At 38.0% G+C, this 20631-nt stretch overlaps 1 protein-coding gene across 1 annotated transcript in view; it reads left to right on the forward strand.

The window, feature by feature from the left end:
- The window catches only part of IQGAP2 (IQ motif containing GTPase activating protein 2), a 291241-nt gene that overhangs the window by 261999 nt on the left and 8611 nt on the right, over positions 1–20631 (forward strand). Inside the window, exons 29-32 of the mRNA XM_036849360.1 lie at positions 6718–6820; positions 7348–7489; positions 17151–17238; positions 19181–19393. Coding sequence (XP_036705255.1) covers positions 6718–6820; positions 7348–7489; positions 17151–17238; positions 19181–19393 — 546 coding nt within the window. The remainder of the gene's footprint in view (positions 1–6717; positions 6821–7347; positions 7490–17150; positions 17239–19180; positions 19394–20631) is intronic.

The following is a 20631-nucleotide window of genomic DNA, read 5'->3' on the forward strand; positions in this document are numbered from 1 at the left end:
CAGAATACACATTTTTCTCAAGTGCTCATGGAACATTCTCCAGGATAGATCATATCTTGGGTCACAAATCAAGCCTTGGTAAATTTAAGAAAATTGATATCGTATCAAGTATCTTTTCCGACCACAACGCTATGAGACTAGATATCAATTACAGGAAAAGATCTGTAAAAAATACAAACACATGGAGGCTACACAATACACTACTTAATAACGAAGTGATCACTGAAGAAATCAAAGGGGAAATCAAAAAATACCTAGAAACAAATGACAATGGAGATACGACGACCCAAAACCTATGGGACGCAGCAAAAGCAGTGCTAAGAGGGAAGTTTATAGCAATACAAGCCTACCTCAAGAAACAGGAAACATCTCGAATAAACAACCTAACCTTGCACCTAAAGCAATTAGAGAAAGAAGAACAAAAAAACCCCAAAGCCAGCAGAAGGAAAGAAATCATAAAGATCAGGTCAGAAATAAATGAAAAAGAAATGAAGGAAACAATAGCAAAAATCAATGAAACTAAAAGCTGGTTCTTTGAGAAGATAAACAAAATTGATAAACCATTAGCCAGACTCATCAAGAGAAAAAGGGAGAAGACTCAAATCAATAGAATTAGAAATGAAAAAGGAGAAGTAACCACTGACACCGCAGAAATACAAAAGATCATGAGAGATTACTACAAGCAGCTCTATGCCAATAAAATGGACAACCTGGAAGAAATGGACAGATTCTTAGAAATGCACAAACTGCCGAGACTGAACCAGGAAGAAATAGAAAATATGAACAGACCAATCACAAGCACTGAAATTGAAACTGTGATTAAAAACCTTCCAACAAACAAAAGCCCAGGACCAGATGGCTTCACAGGCGAATTCTATCAAAGATTTAGAGAAGCCTTCCTGTCCTTCTCAAACTCTTCCAAAATATTGCAGAGGGAGGAACACTCCCAAACTCATTCTACGAGGCCACCATCACCCTGATACCAAAACCAGACAAAGATGTCACAAAGAAAGAAAACTACAGGCCAATATCACTGATGAACATAGATGCAAAAATCCTCAACAAAATACTAGCAAACAGAATCCAACAGCACATTAAAAGGATCATACACCATGATCAAGTGGGGTTTATCCCAGGTATGCAAGGATTCTTCAACATACGCAAATCAATCAATGTGATACACCATATTAACAAATTGAAGGAGAAAAACCATATGATCATCTCAATAGATGCAGAGAAAGCTTTCGACAAAATTCAACACCCATTTATGATAAAAGCCCTGCAGAAAGTAGGCATAGAGGGAACTTTCCTCAACATAATAAAGGCCATATATGACAAACCCACAGCCAACATTGTCCTCAATGGTGAAAAACTGAAACCATTTCCACTAAGATCAGGAACAAGACAAGGTTGCCCACTCTCACCACTATTATTCAACATAGTTTTGGAAGTGTTAGCCACAGCAATCAGAGAAGACAAAGAAATAAAAGGAATCCAAATCGGAAAAGAAGAAGTAAAGCTGTCACTATTTGCAGATGACATGATACTATGCATAGAGAATCCTAAAGATGCTACCAGAAAACTCCTAGAGCTAATCAATGAATTTGGTAAAGTAGCAGGATACAAAATTAATGCACAGAAATCTCTTGCATTTCTATACACTAATGACGAAAAATCTGAAAGTGAAATTAAGAAAACACTCCCGTTTACCATTGCAACAAAAAGAATAAAATATCTAGGAATGAACCTACCTAAGGAGACAAAAGACCTGTATGCAGAAAATTATAAGACACTGATGAAAGAAATTAAAGATGATACAAATAGATGGAGAGATATACCATGTTCCTGGATTGGAAGAATCAACATTGTGAAAATGACTCTACTACCCAAAGCAATCTACAGATTCAATGCAATCCCTATCAAACTACCACTGGCATTTTTCACAGAACTAGAACAAAAAATTTCACAATTTGTATGGAAACACAAAAGACCCCGAATAGCCAAAGCAATCTTGAGAACGAAAAATGGAGCTGGGGGAATCAGGCTCCCTGACTTCAGACTATATTACAAAGCTTCAGTAATCAAGAGAGTTTGGTACTGGCACAAAAACAGAAATATAGATCAATGGAACAGGATAGAAAGCCCAGAGATAAACCCACACACATATGGTCACCTTATCTTTGATAAAGGAGGCAAGCATATACAGTGGAGAAAAGACAGCCTCTTCAATAAGTGGTGCTGGGAAAATTGGACAGCTACATGTAAAAGTATGAAATTAGAACACTCCCTGACACCATGCACAAAAATAAACTCAAAATGGATTAAAGACCTAAGTGTAAGGGCAGAGACTATCAAACTCTTAGAGGAAAACATAGGCAGAACACTCTATGACATACATCACAGCAAGATTCTTTTTGACCCAGCTCCCAGAGAAATGGAAATAAGAACACAAATAAACAAATGGGACCTAATGAAACTTAAAAGCTTTTGCACAGCAAAGGAAACCATAAACAAGACCAAAAGACAACCCTCAGAATGGGAGAAAATATTTGCAAATGAAGCAACTGACAAAGGATTAATCTCCAAGATTTACAAGCAGCTCATGCAGCTCAATAACAAAAAAACGAACAACCCAATCCAAAAATGGGCAGAAGACCTAAATAGACATTTCTCCAAAGAAGATATACAGATGGCCTACAGACACATGAAAGAATGCTCACATCATTAATCATTAGAGAAATGCAAATCAAAACTACAATGAGATATCATCTCACACCAGTCAGAATGGCCATCATCAAAAAATCTAGAAACAATAAATGCTGGAGAGGGTGTGGAGGAAAGGGAACACTCTTGCACTGTTGGTGGGAATGTAAATTGATACAGCCACTATGGAGAACAGTATGGAGGTTCCTTAAAAAACTACAAATAGAACTACCATACGACCCAGCAATCCCACTACTGGGCATATACCCTGAGAAAACCATAGTTCAAAAAGAGTCATGTACCAAAATGTTCATTGCAGCTCTATTTACAATAGCCAGGACATGGAAGCAACCTAAATGTCCATCGACAGATGAATGGATAAAGAAGATGTGGCACATATATACAATGGAATATTACTCAGCCATAAAAAGAAATGAAATGGAGGTATTTGTAATGAGGTGGATGGAGTTAGAGTCTGTCATACAGAGTGAAGTAAGTCAGAAAGAGAAAAACAAATACAGTATGCTAACACATATATACGGAATCTAAGGAAAAAAAAAAAAAGGCCATGAAGAACCTAGTGGCAAGACGGGAATAAAGACACAGACCTACTAGAGAATGGACTTGAGGATATGGGGAGGGGGTGGGGTGAGATGTGACAGGGTAAGAGAGTGTCATGGACATATATACACTACCAAATGTAAAATAGATAACTAGTGGGAAGCAGCCGCATAGCACAGGGAGATCAGCTCGGTGCTTTGTGACCACCTAGAGGGGTGGGGTGGGATGGGGAGGGTGGGAGGGAGGGAGATGCAAGAGGGAAGAGAAATGGGAACATATTGTATATGTATAACTGATTCACTTTGTTATAAAGCATAAGCTAACACACCATTGTAAGGCAATTATACTCCAATAAAGATGTTTAAAAAAAAAAAAAGAAAGAAAAGACAACCAAGGGAATGAGAGAAAATAATTGCAGATAATGTATCTGTTAAAGGACTTGGATCCAGAATACATAAAGAAAACCTACAACTCCATGGTGAGATAAATAATCTGATTTAAAAATGGACAACTGTACATCAAATGACACAATGAACACAGTGAAAAGGCAACCTACAGAATGGAAGAAATATTTGCAAATCATATACTGTATCTGATAAAGGGTTAATATCCAGAATATGTAAAGAATTCTCACAACTTGACAACAACAAAAAACAGCCCAATTTTAAAATGAGCTACAGACCTGAAAAGACATTTCTCCAAAGAAGATATAGAAATGGCTGACAAGCACATGAAAAGATGCTCAACATCACTAATGACTAGGGAAATCCAAATCAAAACCCCAATGATTTTGCCTCATTGTATAATAGAGACAGCCTATAAATCTATCATTTGGTTTGGAAAAAGAAAAAAATAAAAACACGAGATACCACCTTACACCCATTATGGCGGCTACTATAAAAACAAAAACCAGAAAATGTGTTAGCAAAGATATAGAGAAGTTAGAACCCTTTTATACTATTAGTGGGAACGTTAAATGGTACAGCTGCTATGGAAAACAGTATGATAGTGTCTCAAAAAAATTAAAAACAGATTCAGTTCTGCGTATATACTCAATAAAAAGCAGAATCAAAGAGACATTTGTACCCTCCTGTTCATTGCAGCATTCATTGTACAGTAGCCGAAAGGTGGAAATAACCAAGTGTCCCTCGACAGATGAATGGATAAAGAAAATGTGGTACAGACATACAATGGAATATTATTCAGCCTTAAACAGGAAGGAAATTCTGATATGCTACAACATGGCTGATCCTTGAGGATCTTATGCCAAGTGAAATAAACCAGATGCAGAAAGACAAATACTATATGATTCCACTTATATGAGGTACCCAGAGTAGTCAGATTCAGAGAGCAGAAAGTACAGTGGTGGAATGAGGAGTTGTTGCAGAATGGATACAGAGTTTTAGTTTTGCCAAATGGAAGAGTTATATAGATTGGTTGCACAATAATGTTAATGTACTTAACACTACTGAACTATACACTTAAAAATGGTTAAGGTGGTAGATTTTATGATGTGTATTTTACTACAATTAAACATAAAAATAAAATTTTTAAATGGGCAAGCGATCTGAATAGAGATTTCTCCAAGGAAAATATACAATAGCCAATGAGCACATGAAAAGATGCTCATCATTATTAGTCATCAGGGAATGCAAATCAAAACCAAAATGAGATAACTTCACGCCCACTAGGATAGCTAGAATTAAAAAGTCAGGTAATAATAAATGTTGCAAGGATGTAGAATGACTGAAACTCTCATATACTGCTGGTGGAGATGCAAAATGATCCAGCCACTTAGGAAATCAGTTTGGCAATTCCTAAATGTTAAACAGAGTTACTATGTGATGAAGCAATTCCTAGGTATGGGCTCAAGAAAAATGAAAACAGGTGCACACAAAAACTAGTCCATGAATGTTCACAGCAGCATATTCATAATAGCCAAAAACTGGAAACAAATGTCCATCAAAAGATGAATGAATGAAGCGTGATATATCCATATAATGGAACATTTTTTCGGGGATAAAGAGGAACAAATGCATGCTACAACATGGATGGACCTTGAAACCATCATGCTCAGTGAGAGAAGTCAGTCACAAAAGGACACACGTATGAGTCCACTCATGTGAAGCATCCAGAACAGCTAAATCTATAGAGACAGAAAGTACATTAATGGTTTCCAGCAGGAAGGGGTAATATGGGAAGTGACTGCTAATGGGTACACAGTTTCTTTTAAGGTGATGAAAATATTCTGAAATTAGATAGTGGTGATGGTTACACAAGTCTTTGAATATACTAAAAACCATCGTTATCATAGGTTTTAAATGCGGGGATTTGATGGTGTGTTAATTGTATCTCAATAAAGCTGTTGAGAAAAAAGAGATTAAAAATGGAAAAGACTAATTTTATTATATGATTCAGTGTTTTGTAAGATAGTTACTCAAAACAACTAAAGTTAGATTTCCCATCACCAGTGATACCGGTCCCACACTTTGGAAACATTGTTTTAATTTAACTCTAAATGAAAACAAGAGCAGCTGTGTTTTCATAGCTGTGCCCCCAGAGTTACTATGTTTCCTCTAAGACCTGGCAAACACCCAGCAGTGTTCCCCTTAATCCATTTTTGGAATTCTGAAAGGAAGAACCAGCTGGTACATCTAGGTCTCAGGCCAAGGAATCATATGGGCATTTCTGCCATCCCTACCCATGAAAGATCTTCAATGCCAGACAGATTAAAATAGCTAATAGTGGTGATTTGAAAAAATATATAGTGTTCGATTACCGAGTAATTTTTCTCTGAAGAGATATGGAAATGCCCTTACAGTTTGCTACCGTATTAGCCAAGAGACTTCTGTGTTGTTTTAGACTCTTTCTCCAACTTTGACTTTTTTTTCCTCTTTTTTATTGATGTGTCGTTGATTTACAGTGCTGTGTTAGTTTCAGGTGTACAGAAAAGTGGTTCAGACTACTATATATGTAGTCTTTCAGATTCTTTTCCCTTATAGGTTATTACAAAATATTGAGTATAGTTCCCTGTGCTGTACAGTAGGTCCTTGTTGGTTATCTATTTTGTATATAGTAGTGTGTGTATGTTAATCCCAAACTCCTAATTTATCCCTCAACTTTGACTTTTGTATAAACATGGAGGGAGCACAGGGTTTAGGTGGAAAAAGGCTGCCTCTGAGCAGATCTTGCAAGATCTTGCTGAAAGAGTGCTTATGAACACCTTTCACAAAACTACAGTTTCTCGATGAAGAGTGGGCACTTGCCTCTAAGGTAAAATGCAAGCTGTGTCTCTCTGTGGTCTCTAATTTTAATAAATGTCAGACTTGTATTTAAGATTCAAACAATATCAGAAGAAAGTTATCATGAAAAACTGGGAAGGGAACTATGTAAATATGGTAGCCATTGAGAATTGACTTTTATTTTTGTATATGTGTTGCTTTCTATATAAAGCTCCTGTTGGAACACCAGGATGCGATTGCCCCTGAAAAAAATGACTTACTGAATGAACTATTGGAATTGCTGGGAGAGGTACCTAATGTGGAATCTTTTCTTGGTAAGGGCTTCTTCCCTCTGGTTTGTATTTGATTGGTTGGTTGGATGGTTGGTTGGTTTTCCTATCCTAGATCAAAAAATCTTTTTAATTTAACACTTAAGTTTATTTAAAGGATAACTACAGTAGCCCCTTCCTACATGAAGGATTCTGTCATTCTTAGTGTGCTAGATTATCAAACAATTTGATATTCTTGAAGCTCTAGATACATCAAAAAGGATTTGTCAACCATAAAGAAAGAAAAAGAGTGAAATTTATTAGACGTTCCTTGCTATGTTCTCCAATGGTGTCTTTTATTAACAGTTCTCTCTTTTAGTAATTTTTTTCAAATTTTGAATATTGATGTCCCATGGTATTTTAATGTTTAATTCAGAGATTTTTTAAAGTGTATTGGAATGTGTTTTCTTCTGAGGACCATGATCTCCTGTTCAAGTACCGAGCCCATGTTTCCTACAGAACCTTTATCTTACGTTGTTGATGCCACTGTCACAATCAGTGAATTGGAAAAATAACAATATTTTATTCTACAGGGGAAGGAGCTGTTGACCCCAGTGACCCTGACAAGGTAAACACACTAAATCAACTTGCAAAGACTGAGATTTCCCTTTTCCTGACCAGCAAGTACGACATAGGGGATGGTGAAGCTGTAGATGGCCAAAGCCTCATGATCAAGTAAGTTTGGGGCTTAAAGAGCACATGTCTCCAATTATGCATCTTAAACCATGCAAATTCAAATTAGGCTAATTCCTCAAATAATCCATTTTAAAATATCTAAATATTGAAATACATTATGTTTATCCATCAAACATCTAACCAAAGAATAGTAGACTCTTTATAATTTAAGAGGGAACTAAATATCATGATACTTTCTTAAAGCCTATCTTGTTTTTTAGTTTTCCTTGTAGTAATTTGATTCCTTTCCTTTAAGAAATGATTAACTCAGCTGGTGAAAGGCCTCAGGTAGCTGAAAGGAAATATCTGTTTCAGTGGTCAAAAGAATAGTCAAGGAAATACCTTGAACCTAATTTATTTTCTGGTATAAAATGTTAATGTTGAGGGCTTCCCTGGTGGCGCAGTGGTTGAGAATCTGCCTGCCAATGCAGGGGACACAGGTTCAAGCCCTGGTCTGGGAAGATCCCACATGCCGCGGAGCAACTAGGCCCGTGAGCCACAACTACTGAGCCTGTGCGTCTGGAGCCTGTGCTCCGCAACAGGAGAGGCCACGGCAGTGAGAGGCCCGCGCACCACGATAAAGAGTGGCCCCCGCTCGCTGCAACTAGAGAAAGCCCTCGCACAGAAACAAAGACCCAACACAACCAAAAATAAAAATTAATTAATTAATTAAAAATTTTTTAAAATGTTAACGTAAAAGGTACACACGATAAGACATGATGTTATTATCTGATTTATTAGACACTTTGCCTATTAAACTAAGCCTGGATATCTTGACCAACTTTGACTTTATTTATACCCAATTTCTTGTCCTCAAAGATTTCAAACAAAGCTTTCACACTCTTAATTAATACTGTACTTTTTCCGTCAAGGCCTCGTGGACATTCCACGTCAGTCCTTTACATACAGGGTAAGAAAGAATGATCCATCACCATAAATCGAAACGCCATAAACCAAAGCCAGATGCTCACCAAACAATACAGTTTTGAAGAACTAATATAACCAAAAGGATTCGTATTAGCACATCAGAACAGTTGTACGTTGGGGTGAGGTGGAGAGTGGAAGTGGGAAATGGGGAGAAAAGGAAATAAATAAGTATTTAAATAATACTTCACACATGACTTCCAAGGTACAGGCCCTGAATTCTGAGGTTGTTTTCATTTGTGACAGGAGCTTTCTGTTCTGCCACTGACATGCTTTGGACAGTACTCACTTCTAGTTGATTTTTTCCAGATATTCAATCCCATGAAAATGGCAAAAAAAAAAAAAAAAAAAAAAAAACTTACCGTGCTATGTTGCAATATGTACATATGTGCTTCTTCTACTAGGCTTGTTTATTTTGTGCTCCGATTATCTTTAAGGATCTGTTTGTTCACGTAGCCGAATATTTGAGTATCTACTCTGTGTCCATGGCACTGGGCTTGAGGCTGAGGACATAGCGGTGAGCAAGCCGTTAAGGGTCCCTGCCTTCTGGGGGTCTGCAGTCTGATGGAGAACACAGCTCACCTGAGGGACCCAGGACAAGCTGCAGGACTCCTACACAAACTTGGCTTCATAAGAGTTGAGGGCAATTCCTTTAAACTACTGATGATGAAGTCAGATTGAACTTGCAGAGACAGCTCAGGACAGGGCAACAGAAAAAAGGGGGAAAACTGTGGAAGCTGCTCCCTGGGTTCCTCTGAGGATGTGCCAATTACACAGGTAACTGGAAATACAGATCCTGTGGTTCCACCATGCAAATTAAATTAAGCCAGTTATCCTGTGATCTCATAAGCTTTGTCCTTTAGAAGTAAGAGGAAGAAATTTTTTCATAATTAATTTTGTCTGTTACTTGAACACCATTTTCTAAATGCAGTCAACTCAAATGAATGCATTAATGAATGAAGATCATGATTTGGGTAGTCTAAAATATCAAATAGTCTGAACATCGTGTATATTTATACTTATTGCTGAATCTGAGTTTCCATGGTTCTGTGAATTTTTGGAGTGCACATTTCAAAAGCAAAACCATGAAAGTCAGGTGTGTTGGGCAGCGATGCATCTTAGCCAGGAAGGCCTGGTGCATTGTCCTACTTGCCTTAGCCCTTGTGTGGCTCCCTCCCCACTGTGTGCTAGAAAAAAGTACTGTCTACTTCTTTAATCACCATTCCAAGTAGAGCCAGCCAGTGGTTTTATTTATTTATTTACTTACTCTTATATTTTGTGGTAAAATACACACAACATAAAATTTACCAATCTAACCTTTTAAAGTATACAATTCAGTGGCACTTAGTACATCCAGAATGTTGTGCAAGCATCACAACTATCTATTTCCAGAACATTGTTATCACCCCAAAAGTAACCCCATATCCATTAAGCAGTCATTCCCTAATGACCCTGGGCATCTTTCAGGCCCTGCTCCCCAGTCCTGGCAATCATTAATCTGCTTTCTGTCTCTATGAACTTGCCTATTCTGGAAATTTCATATAATGGAATCTTACAATATGTGGCCTTTTGTGTCTGGCTTCTCTTATTCAGCATATTTTTGGCTGAATAACATTCCGTTGTATGGACATACCACATTTATCATGGACATTTGGGTTGTTGCTACCTTTTGGCTGTAGTGAATAGTACTACTGTAAACATTTATATACATCTTTTTATTTGAACACTGCTTTCAGTTCTTTTGGATATATACCTAGGAGTGGAATTGCTGCATCATATGGTAATTCTGTTTTGAGGAACTGCCAGACCTTTATTCCACAGTGGCTACACCATTTTATATTCCTACCAACAAAGTATGAGAGTTTCAATTTTTCCATAATTCACCAAAATGTATTTTCTGTTTTATTTTGTTGTTATAGCCATCCTAGTGGTATGAAGTAGTATCTCACTGTGGTTTTGATTTGCATTTCCCTAATGATTAATAATGTTTCCCTAATGATTAATAATTAATAATGTTTCCATGTGCTTGTCAGCCTATCTTCTTTGTAGAAATGTCTATTCAAGTCTTTTGCCCGTTTTTTAGTTGGATTGTTTGTCTTTTTGTTGCAGAGTTGTAAGAGTTCTTTATATGTTCTGGATGGTAAACCCCTATCAGATATATGATTTGCAAATATTTTCACCCCTTCTGTGGGTTGTCTTTTTATTATTGAAGTATAGTTGATTTACAATGTTGTGTTAATTACTGCTGTACAGCAAAGTAATTCAGTTATATATATATACATTCTTCTTTTTAATATATTTTTTCCATTATGGTTTATCATAGGATATTGAATATAGTTCTTTATGCTATACAGTAGGACCTTGTTGTTTATCCATTCTATATATTAAAGCTTATATCTGCTCCCAACCTCCCACTCCATCCCTCCCCAACCCCCCCCCCGCACCCCCCCAGCAACCACCAGTCTGTTCTCTATGTCTGTGATTCTGTTTCTGTTTCATAGATAGGTTCATTTGTGTCATATTTTAGATTCCAAATATAAGTGATATCATATGGTATTTGTCTTTCTCTTTCTGACTTATGTCACTTAGTATGATAATCTCTAGCTGTATCCATGTTGCTGCAAATGGCATTATTTCAGGGCTGTCTTTTTATTCTCTTGGTAATATCCTTTTCTGTAGAAAAGTTTTTTAACTTAATGAAATGCAGTTTATCTATTTTTTGTTGTTGTTTCTTGTGCTTTTGGTGTCATATACAAGAATTCATTGCTCAATCCAAGATCATGAGGATTTACTCCTGTGTTTTTTTCTAAGTGTTCTATAGTTTCAGCTTTTATATTTAGGTCTGTGATCCCTTTTGAGCTAATTTTTGTGTATGGTGGAAGGTTGGGGTCCAACGTTATTCTTTTGCATGTGGATGCCCAGTTTTCCACCACCATTTCTTAAAGAGACTATTCTTTCTCCATTAGATGGTCTAGACACTCTTGTCAAAAGCCAATCTACCATACATGTATGGTTTTCTAGACTCTAAATTCTATTCCATTGATCTATATGCCTATCCTTATGCTAGTACCACACTGCATTTATCACTGTAGCTTTGTAGTAAGTTTTGAAATTGGGAAGTATGAGTCTTCCAAGTTGTTCTTTTTCAAGATTCTTTTGGCTACTTGGGGTTCCTTGCAATTCCATGTGAACTGTAGGATCAACTTTTCAATTTATATAGAAAAGGCTATTGGGCCAATGTTTTAATAGATTCAATAATTTACTGCTTTCATAGGCCTCTGGGGTCTAGAAAGCCTTCCTCTGGGCATACTTCAAGATCCTGCTGTTAGCAGAGCCCTTCACTAAGCAGCCCAGTGGATCATCGTGGATAACGACTTGAAATGAAGACTGACCAAGTAGCCTTCCCCAAAAGTGGAATTTGGGTATTGCCCAAAACAGTCAGTAGAGTTCGCTCCATGATGTTAGGCTAGCCTTACCTCCAAATACATTATACCTTAAGTATATATTTCAAAATCTTGATACTAACAGATAATCATAAAATGTGTCATTGACAAGGAGCTTGGAGACCATCTAGTCTGAGTCTTTATCTCTGAGGTGAGGAAATTAAATTCTAAAATTATGGGAAGCAAGTAGATGGGCACTGACATGCTTTAAATTCATAGGCCATTGATATTCCATTGATAGACGCTTGGAAATACTGATTCAAAAACTCTTATGGGGATGACTTTCTTCCAAGCTAATAAACCAAATTCCTAACTCAAACATGAAATATAGTTCTTGAGACTCTTCATTAGAGAACCAAATTTAACTGAAATCAGACAGTGCCTTTCAGAAGTTACTAAGAAGTAGACGGTCATGGAATGCAGAGCTGTTGGGGGTAAAAATAACTGGCTTTTCTCTATCAAAAAACTATTTTGCCTCCTTGTTAAATAGATTGTGTTTTTAACTTTCAAAATGCCCCCCTTATTATTAATTACAAAATCACTAGCTTTCCAGTGATGAGTAATTCATCTTCATGAGGGTCCCTGAATAAGGCACAGTTAATCCTTATGCTTGTAAATTTAATTCCATGCTGGTTTCATAATTCTTAATAATTAGATGAGAATGAAGATGATAATAATGCCAAACACCTATGTAGTGCTTACCATGTACCAGGGACTGTCCTGTAGATATAGATATGGATATGAATATAGGTAATAACAGATAACAGCATGTATAATATAACAACATCTGTGGGTCATGTAATACTCTCAGCAACTCCAAGAGGTAGAGGTTATTACCTGGGTTTTATGTAAGAGGAAACTAGGCACAGAACAGACAAAAACCCTTTCCTGGTAGTATAGCTAGTAAGTGGGGCATAGGTTCAAATCCAGACAGTCTTAAATCTTTCCAGGCCTACACTCTTGATCACAAGGTTTTACAACTTGAGGGCAAGGTCACTGTCCTTTGCACTCTTAGGGATCATAGAATAAACAGTAAGAATGATAGCAGAGCAGTTATTGTATACCTGATGCTGGGGCATTGCTTCCCAGGCCACAGAGAAGGAATGACATAGAGTAAGGGACATGAAGGCACATGGTGGAATAGGAAGAAACATTCTATTTCTGTTTGCCTTCCATATCTTTATGGAATAGGGAGCCTCGGTTTGGGCTATTGCCATTTTGCTAAAACTACTAAGCATGGTGGTATTAAAAGGACAAATGAACAAAAAAGCCTGGTTGAGGAGTCCTAGGGAGACCTGGGATTACAGCCCCAATCTCACACATTAGCCGTTGGACTCTGAGCAAATCACTTCCCCATTTGTTTCCTCATCCATCAAATGGAGAAGAGGGGAGATGATGGGAAAGGGAGGACTCTGGTGAGTAAATGAAGTCACACAGTGACACCTTATAAATTATAAAGAACTGTACAATTGAAAATCTCTCTCGGGCTTCCCTGATGGTGCAGTGGTTAAGAATCCGCCTGCCAATGCAGGGGACACGGGTTCGAGCCCTGGTCCGGGAAGATCCCACATGCCGTGGAGCAACTAAGCCCGTGCACCACAGGTACTGAGCCTGCGCTCTAGAGCCCGTGAGCCACAACTACTGAAGCTCACGAGCCACAACTACTGAAGCCCGCACGCCTAGAGCCCGTGCTCTGCAACAAGAGAAGCCACTGCAATGAGAAGCCCACACGCCACAAAGAAGAGTAGCCCCCACTCGCCGCAACTAGAGAAAGCCCGCACACAGCAATGAAGACCCAATGCAGCTAAAAATAATAAATAAACTAAAAAAAAAGAAAAGAAAATCTCTCTCATTATAACTTACGATTCAACTTATAGTATGTGATCCTTTTGGCCTTTATTAAGCTTGCTTTTCTATGAAAGTATGTGTGTAAGTAGAAGGCATTATAGATGGCTTTTATTCATACTTAGCTGCCTGAGTGCTTAAGTTGTCATCTCTTAAGAATTTTTTTCCTATCACATAATTCAGTTTAGGCATCCATCATCCCAGTTGCAAGATTTTCTTGCTTTTAGTCCAAGCTGGCATGAGCAGTAAATGGCTAAGGAGATATTCGAGGTCTGGTGATAAAAGTGTATAATCATGTTATTAGAATTTTAAACAATTGGAAATATTTTTTAGCTTCCACAAACACCAATTCCTTTTCAACCTTGGGCACATTGTAAAGCAGATGGCAGAGGGGGAGGCTCAGGGATGGTCCTGGTCAGAATGTGATAACAGACACCCTTTGAGTGTAATGGCCAAACCTGTGGGACCACACCAGTTTACAAGCACCAGGCGGTCTCATTCATTGACCACGGGATTTGAGCAGAGCTATGATGAAGAAACTCCCTGGTGTATTTCTTTTTTTCTTAACTCTCCTAATTCAGGGAGGGTGGCAGAGTTTGACCAGCCTGTCTTACCTATTATATGAACAGCCATGGGGCCAAAACTTGAACCAGTTGAATTATGCTGGTCAGACCATATCTAGAATATTGTGTTTGCATTAGGGTGGGGAGGGGACATGTCTTAAAGTCATTGGCAAACTGAAATGTGAGCAGGACTGGAAACTCTCTTTAACTCCTATTGTGAAGAGGTTTCAGGAACTGAGGTGTTTCACTTGGAAAAAAGAGAAGAGGGGACGGAGACACAATTCTGGCACTCTCTGCAGGTTGATGAGGGGCTGATGATGAGGAAAGGGAATTCGACTTGTTTCCTGCAACTCTAGAAAATAGGATGTGACCTTCTATAACGATTGAACCTCTTAGGTCTTTGCTGACTCATTTGTAAAATCAGAGATTGGACTGTTGCCCAAGGTCCCCCTCGGTGCTGATGTCCTGTGACTCACTGGGTCCAGTGAGTGGACCGTACTGGAAGGCAGGCCTCTCAGAGTGGGCTTCCCATTTAAGAATGGGCTGTTCCAGTGCTGTGCTCGCCAAAAGAGATTTAATGTCAGCCACACAGTTACTTTTAAATTTTCTAGAAGACACATTTTTAAAAGAAACAGGTGAAATTAATTCTAATATATTTATTTACCCCAATATATCCAAAATGTTGTCATTTCAATATGGAATCAGTGTAAAAAAATTGTTCATGATACATGGTACATTCCTTTTTTCATACTGAGCCTTCCAAATCTGGTGTGTGTTTTGCCCTTAATGCTTATCTCAGTTTGGACCAGCCATGTCTCAAGTGCCCACTGGCCACCTGCTGACCAGTGGATGCCATCTTGGGCAGCACAGCTTTAGTGACCATGTGAGTGCTGACCACATGTCAGACCCTAGGGAGAGGCTTTACATGCATCTTTCATTGAGTCCTGAGAGATTCCCATTATATAAATGAAAAAAAAAAAAAACCCACCTACAGGGACTTTATAATTTGCACAAGTCCACACACCTAGTAAGCAACAGGAACCCTGATTCGACCTTAGATCTGTCTGACCCAGTGTTCTTAACCATTAGGCGTACCACAGGGCGAGGTACTGAATTCCCTGTCATGAAACTGGATGGTTATTTACATGTAAGATGTCTGGGGTAGAACTTTGGCAGTGGGTTCCAGTGGAGGCCTGACATAAAGTAGAATTTCAAGAGAAAGGCTGTGTGAGCAGTTTGTCCTCCAGCCACTCCTGAACAAATAAACATTCTTGGTCCCTAGCAGGGCATACTTGAGTGCCCTTGGTCATTTTGGTCATCAGATAGCGTCTCTAAAGAGTCGAGCTGGGAGTTTCCTGGAAGCATACATCGTCAGTCATTCCTAGAATATTAGTTCAAATAAGAGACAGTCACTGTATTTACATTTGTTAAAATCACCCAGAGCTTTTATTTTTAACTCGATGTTCCAGCTTAATGCATTTATAATGATGATTGGAGGAGGGAGTTGTGTGGGGCAGAAACGATAGCTACTTGGCTGTCTAAGCCTCAGGAACAGGGCCGTCTCCCACGTGGCTGTAATGAGCTGTGTGCCCACCTCTGACTCTTGGGGGAGCATTTCTCTGTGCATTCCCAGACAGCCTGTAAATCCCCAGCAGTGAAGGGTCATGGGCCAGAGGAAATGGTTGTGATCATTCTTCTCATACAGACTTGAAATAAATCAGAAAGGAGAAAAATAATGGTTACAGATGGTTTATTGGATTTTATCCTGTTTGCAAAAATAATATATCTGGAATTCTCTTTGAAAGTTTCCTCTTGTCCTTTGGGAGCAGTCGCCCCAATGCTTCAAAACATGAACGATGTTTTATTTTCATTTTCCAATTTTCATGCCGTGTGAACATTTTCTGCTGTAGTTGAGGAAGAAATTCATCATCCAGTGATACCATGTAATGCCTGGGAAAGAACTGAGGCTCAACGCAATGTGAAACTTCAGACGTTGGTTAGACCTGTTTGTAATATAAGGCAACTTCTGCTTATGTCCCCCCCCCCTTTTTTTTTTGAAGGGACGCGATATCCAATAATGTTCCCACTTATGTAAAAGGGAGCACACTTGACCATTTGCCTTTTATGTTAAAATCTTTTTACATAGTTCCATAACCTGATCTTTAATTAGTAAAGGGTGGCTGATTACCCTAAAGAACACATATGAAAAAATAGATGGTTTTAGCACTAACAGAGGGGTTCCAGCTCTTGTGACCGAGCAGCTCTTCAGTTCTCTCCCACCCGATGGGTTCGTCCCGCCCCCAGACCTGAGGCTCCCAAACACCCATCCTCCTGGCTGCTGTGTCATCCAGCAGCCAAAGCCTCCACAGCCCACACAGGACTCGGGCTCCCACTGGCCTTCACAGTGTTTCATAACCTTCTCAGAGCAGGAAAGCTAACAGCTTCTCTGGCTCCTAAAGGCTTATGATGTTTTCAACAGGCTCAGAAGTTTAAATGTTACTAAAGTTAGGAAAGGGGGACCTTTCCTGCACCCTCCACAGTCACGGGCCAAATTATCCTTCCTTCTCGTCAAAAAGTAGTCTCAGTCTAAAAAGAAGAACAGGTACTTAGATAAGGAATCTTATGACATATTTGTGCCCACGATACTGACACTATAATCTGACAACATCAAGCATATAAAACCCAGACTTTTGATTATCAAGCATTCACAAACTTTGGGGAGCCTTAAAGCAGACGTGGTGAAGTTCTGTGAGATGGTTTTATTTTAAGGGATTCTCTTTGAGGCTTCATCTCTGTAGGTGCTTGTTCACTCCCTTGGGAGATGCAGATTTTTGTGCATCAGGACTGCTGTCTGAAAGCCTGTCTCTCCTTTCTATATTTTGTAAGGACCAAAAAGCTGATCATTGATGTGATCCGGAACCAACCAGGGAGCACACTGTCAGAAATCTTAGAGACACCAGCAAGTACAAAACAGGTAATTGGCCTTAGAGTGTAAAATAATAAGTACCTTTGATATGAGCTGATTTTGGTAACAAATCTTCGTGCCAAATGTTTACTGTTATCTCAGAGAAACTGTATCTGACACGGTTTGGAAGTAAGGAATTAAACCGAGTTCAGCTATATACAAAATCCATGGAATATCAATGGAATGAAATAGAAAAATGCAGCACTGAATTTATGCTGAATAGTTTTGTCCTAGACTAGGAAGATAGTTCTCGGTCTTTCAAAGCCTCTGAATGTTCATTGTAAACCTTGAACAGTGAGTGTAGGAAACAAAGGAAAAGAAGAATGGACTACTTAAAAATGAAGACTGTATTCATTGCAGTGGATGGGCAGATAAGTCACTTAAGAGATCGTTCTGGTCGACAGGATATAGAAAAATACCTTTCATATTTTATGTTTTTGCTAACTTGAAGAAATGAAGAAATGTCCCACACATTAAAACTGTTTTCCAAATGCTTCGGAAGCAAACGTCTTGAGTCCATTAGGTCAGAGCACCATTATCCTGGTGTAAATAACTAAAGTTTATTAAACTTTAATAACAATCTTGCAATAATCTTTTTATCAGCATCCTTGAAAATGCATCATTATTTAGTTCATTCTGAATTAATTTCAATGATATTGCTTTAGTTTCAATAATTGCCACTCCCTAAACAAACGCTAACAAAATTATCTATTTAGTTACTCTTAGCTGGGCTACATGTAATTTCCTGAATCATTCTTAATTTAATTGGTTGCCAAGAAATCAATCTGTCACAGTTTTTAATAAAAGTATATATATATATATATATATATATATATATATATATATATATATATAATGTCAAGTTATCTGATGTTTGTTAATGTGTGAATATTTTTAAACAAGGTGGGTAGAATATTTTACTGAGTATGAGAATTTTAATTCTTAATGAATATTTTATTTTTCCCCAAATGTAGCTTAGTCACTAAGAGTGCAGACTTCTGAGATCAAGTATAGCTCTGTAACTCCTAGCTCTGTAACTCTAGGCACTTAGAAATATTTCCATGCCTTGATTTCCTCAACTGCAAAAAGGGAATAATAATAATAGTACCCAATTCAGGAGTAACTCAGTTAAAACATGTTAAGTGGGTAGAATAATATCTGATACATATTAAGTTCTCAACAATATTGGCTGCTACTGTTACTGTTTACTGCTGACCTGGTTTACTGTTACTGTGTCCATAAAGTTGATCTGTCATTTATATTCTTAGACTTTGTCTACAGTGTCAATCAGTTGTCTGGCACTGTGACATGGGAAGATCACCAGTCTCTTGTTATTACTGGTTTTTTGAACAAACTATCCAAACTGTCTTGATTCATTTATTTACTTATCATTTATTTGGAAACTTATTTTGTGCTAGAATACTCTTAATTTCCTTTGGTTCAAAGAAACCCTGCAGGTTTTTCAGAGTCGGAAGTTTGAGAATGATTCCCTTACCAGAACAAAGCCTTTACAGCTTATGAATCTCTGTAAATATGGCTGATGTTAGAGTTCAGGGTTCTCATGGCCACGTTTTAATGGATAATCTAGTTTTAGTTTCCTCATCTGGACTGTCCTATCCAAAACTGATATCTTTCCATCCAGAGAATTATAAAATATCAGTTATCCCTGATAATATGTCCTTTACTAAGGTAACTTGTCATCTTAGCAATAAAGTAGCTATTTAGAATTTTGCTCAAAGTAGGCCTGCCACCACTGCTATGTTTCTCAGAAAAACAAAGTAATTCCTTCCCAAAGACCTACTTCAAAACCCATGAAGAACGTATTGTAATTCTGTCTCTGGACCTTGGCTCGAGGACCTCTTTCATTTTGATATTAACTTGCCTTGTACAGCTTCTGAATCTGAGATTAGGGCATCAGAGATAAATCAACATCTTGATATTCCCTTTCCAGGAGATAGATCATGCCGCAGACATGGTGAGCCGTGCAGTTTTAGATTCCAGGACTCCCGAAGACATGAAGCATAGCCAATCTATGGTTGAAGATGCACAGCTGCCCCTTGAGCAGAAGAAGAGGAAAATCCAGAGGAATCTTCGGACATTGGAACAGACTGGACATGTGTCATCCAAAAATAAATACCAAGACATTCTCAATGACATTGCCAAGGTTGTTGGAAAGAGTATTCTTTCTCCTTTGCTTAGCAGACATGTGCTAATCATTGGTCACACACATGCTGGGACTCTTGAGGTGACATGAGGAATTCATAGTTATATACATATGGTTGCTGTCCTCCGCAATATTACAGATTTTTTAAGGTTTCAGAGAAGTTGATGACTTTTCATAGAGAATAATCACAACTCCCCCAAGTCATTAGAAGAGTTGAAACACACCAGACATAAATGCTTAGGAAATAAATGTACTAGACAAGTTTCATCTATTGCTTTAAACAATACCTACTAGTTTTAAAAGTGACACTTTTAGGAGAGTTCTCTCTTGAGTTGTTAGTTGTCATATAACCCAGTTGCCCATGGGACCTGCCACTGAGATGGTACCTCTGTGTCCCTGAGAATTTGCCTCTAAGCAGTTTAGCCTGAATGCAGTTCAGACTTCAAAGTTAGTTTCCGTTTTCTCCTCCCGTATTTTGACAGTTGAGAAACTTCCTGAGAAAAGGATATCAAATTAGTGCAAGGAAACATCACAGGAAAAGGCTAGATCTGTTTGCCAAGGATAAGGAAGTATATATTTTGGGTTAAAAAAAAAAATTTCATTCTTTTTATCCAAACATGCAAATTAAAATGGGTCTGGAGGTTAAGGACAGTTACATGATCAGAAAAAAAATAAATTTTCTTAACTTCTGGGAGGGAAATGCACTCAGCTTCATTCTTCCATGGAAAGTTATGGTCAGTTCTGGCAGTAGGCTTATTCCTCCCAGCCTGAGTGACTCAAGGGAAGTAACGTTTTTTTCTATAGCTCTGGGTTGGAAAATATGTCTCTTAGGGAATGTGTAGTAGAGAAATTGATGCTTTTGCCTTGGAAAAAGAAAAAAGCTATCATGAAGGCATCCCCCAAAAGATTCTACTTAATGAAGAATTTTTACTTAAGAAGGATGTGTTTGTCTTTGGATTCCTAGAGGAATGTTTTTTAAGTGTCCACAAAGGAAAAATAATATTAAACAGGCACCATTTTCTTAAATGAAACATTTTTTTAATTTACCAATTAGAATTACAAAAAAAAAGAATTGTGTGTCTGTAAGTTTAAATATAATGTATCTTTCGTAAGCTGTAAGCAGCTTGGTCAACTTTATGTTCTAGGAACTCTATTTAAATCCAAGTAATAGTTATCCATGTTGAATTTTTTCAATCAGTCTTGAGACCTCAGTTGTTTTTGCAAATCTTGAGAAATAT

Source organism: Balaenoptera musculus, chromosome 3 (genome assembly GCF_009873245.2).
Source record: "Balaenoptera musculus isolate JJ_BM4_2016_0621 chromosome 3, mBalMus1.pri.v3, whole genome shotgun sequence".
Taxonomy (NCBI): Eukaryota; Metazoa; Chordata; class Mammalia; order Artiodactyla; family Balaenopteridae; genus Balaenoptera; species Balaenoptera musculus.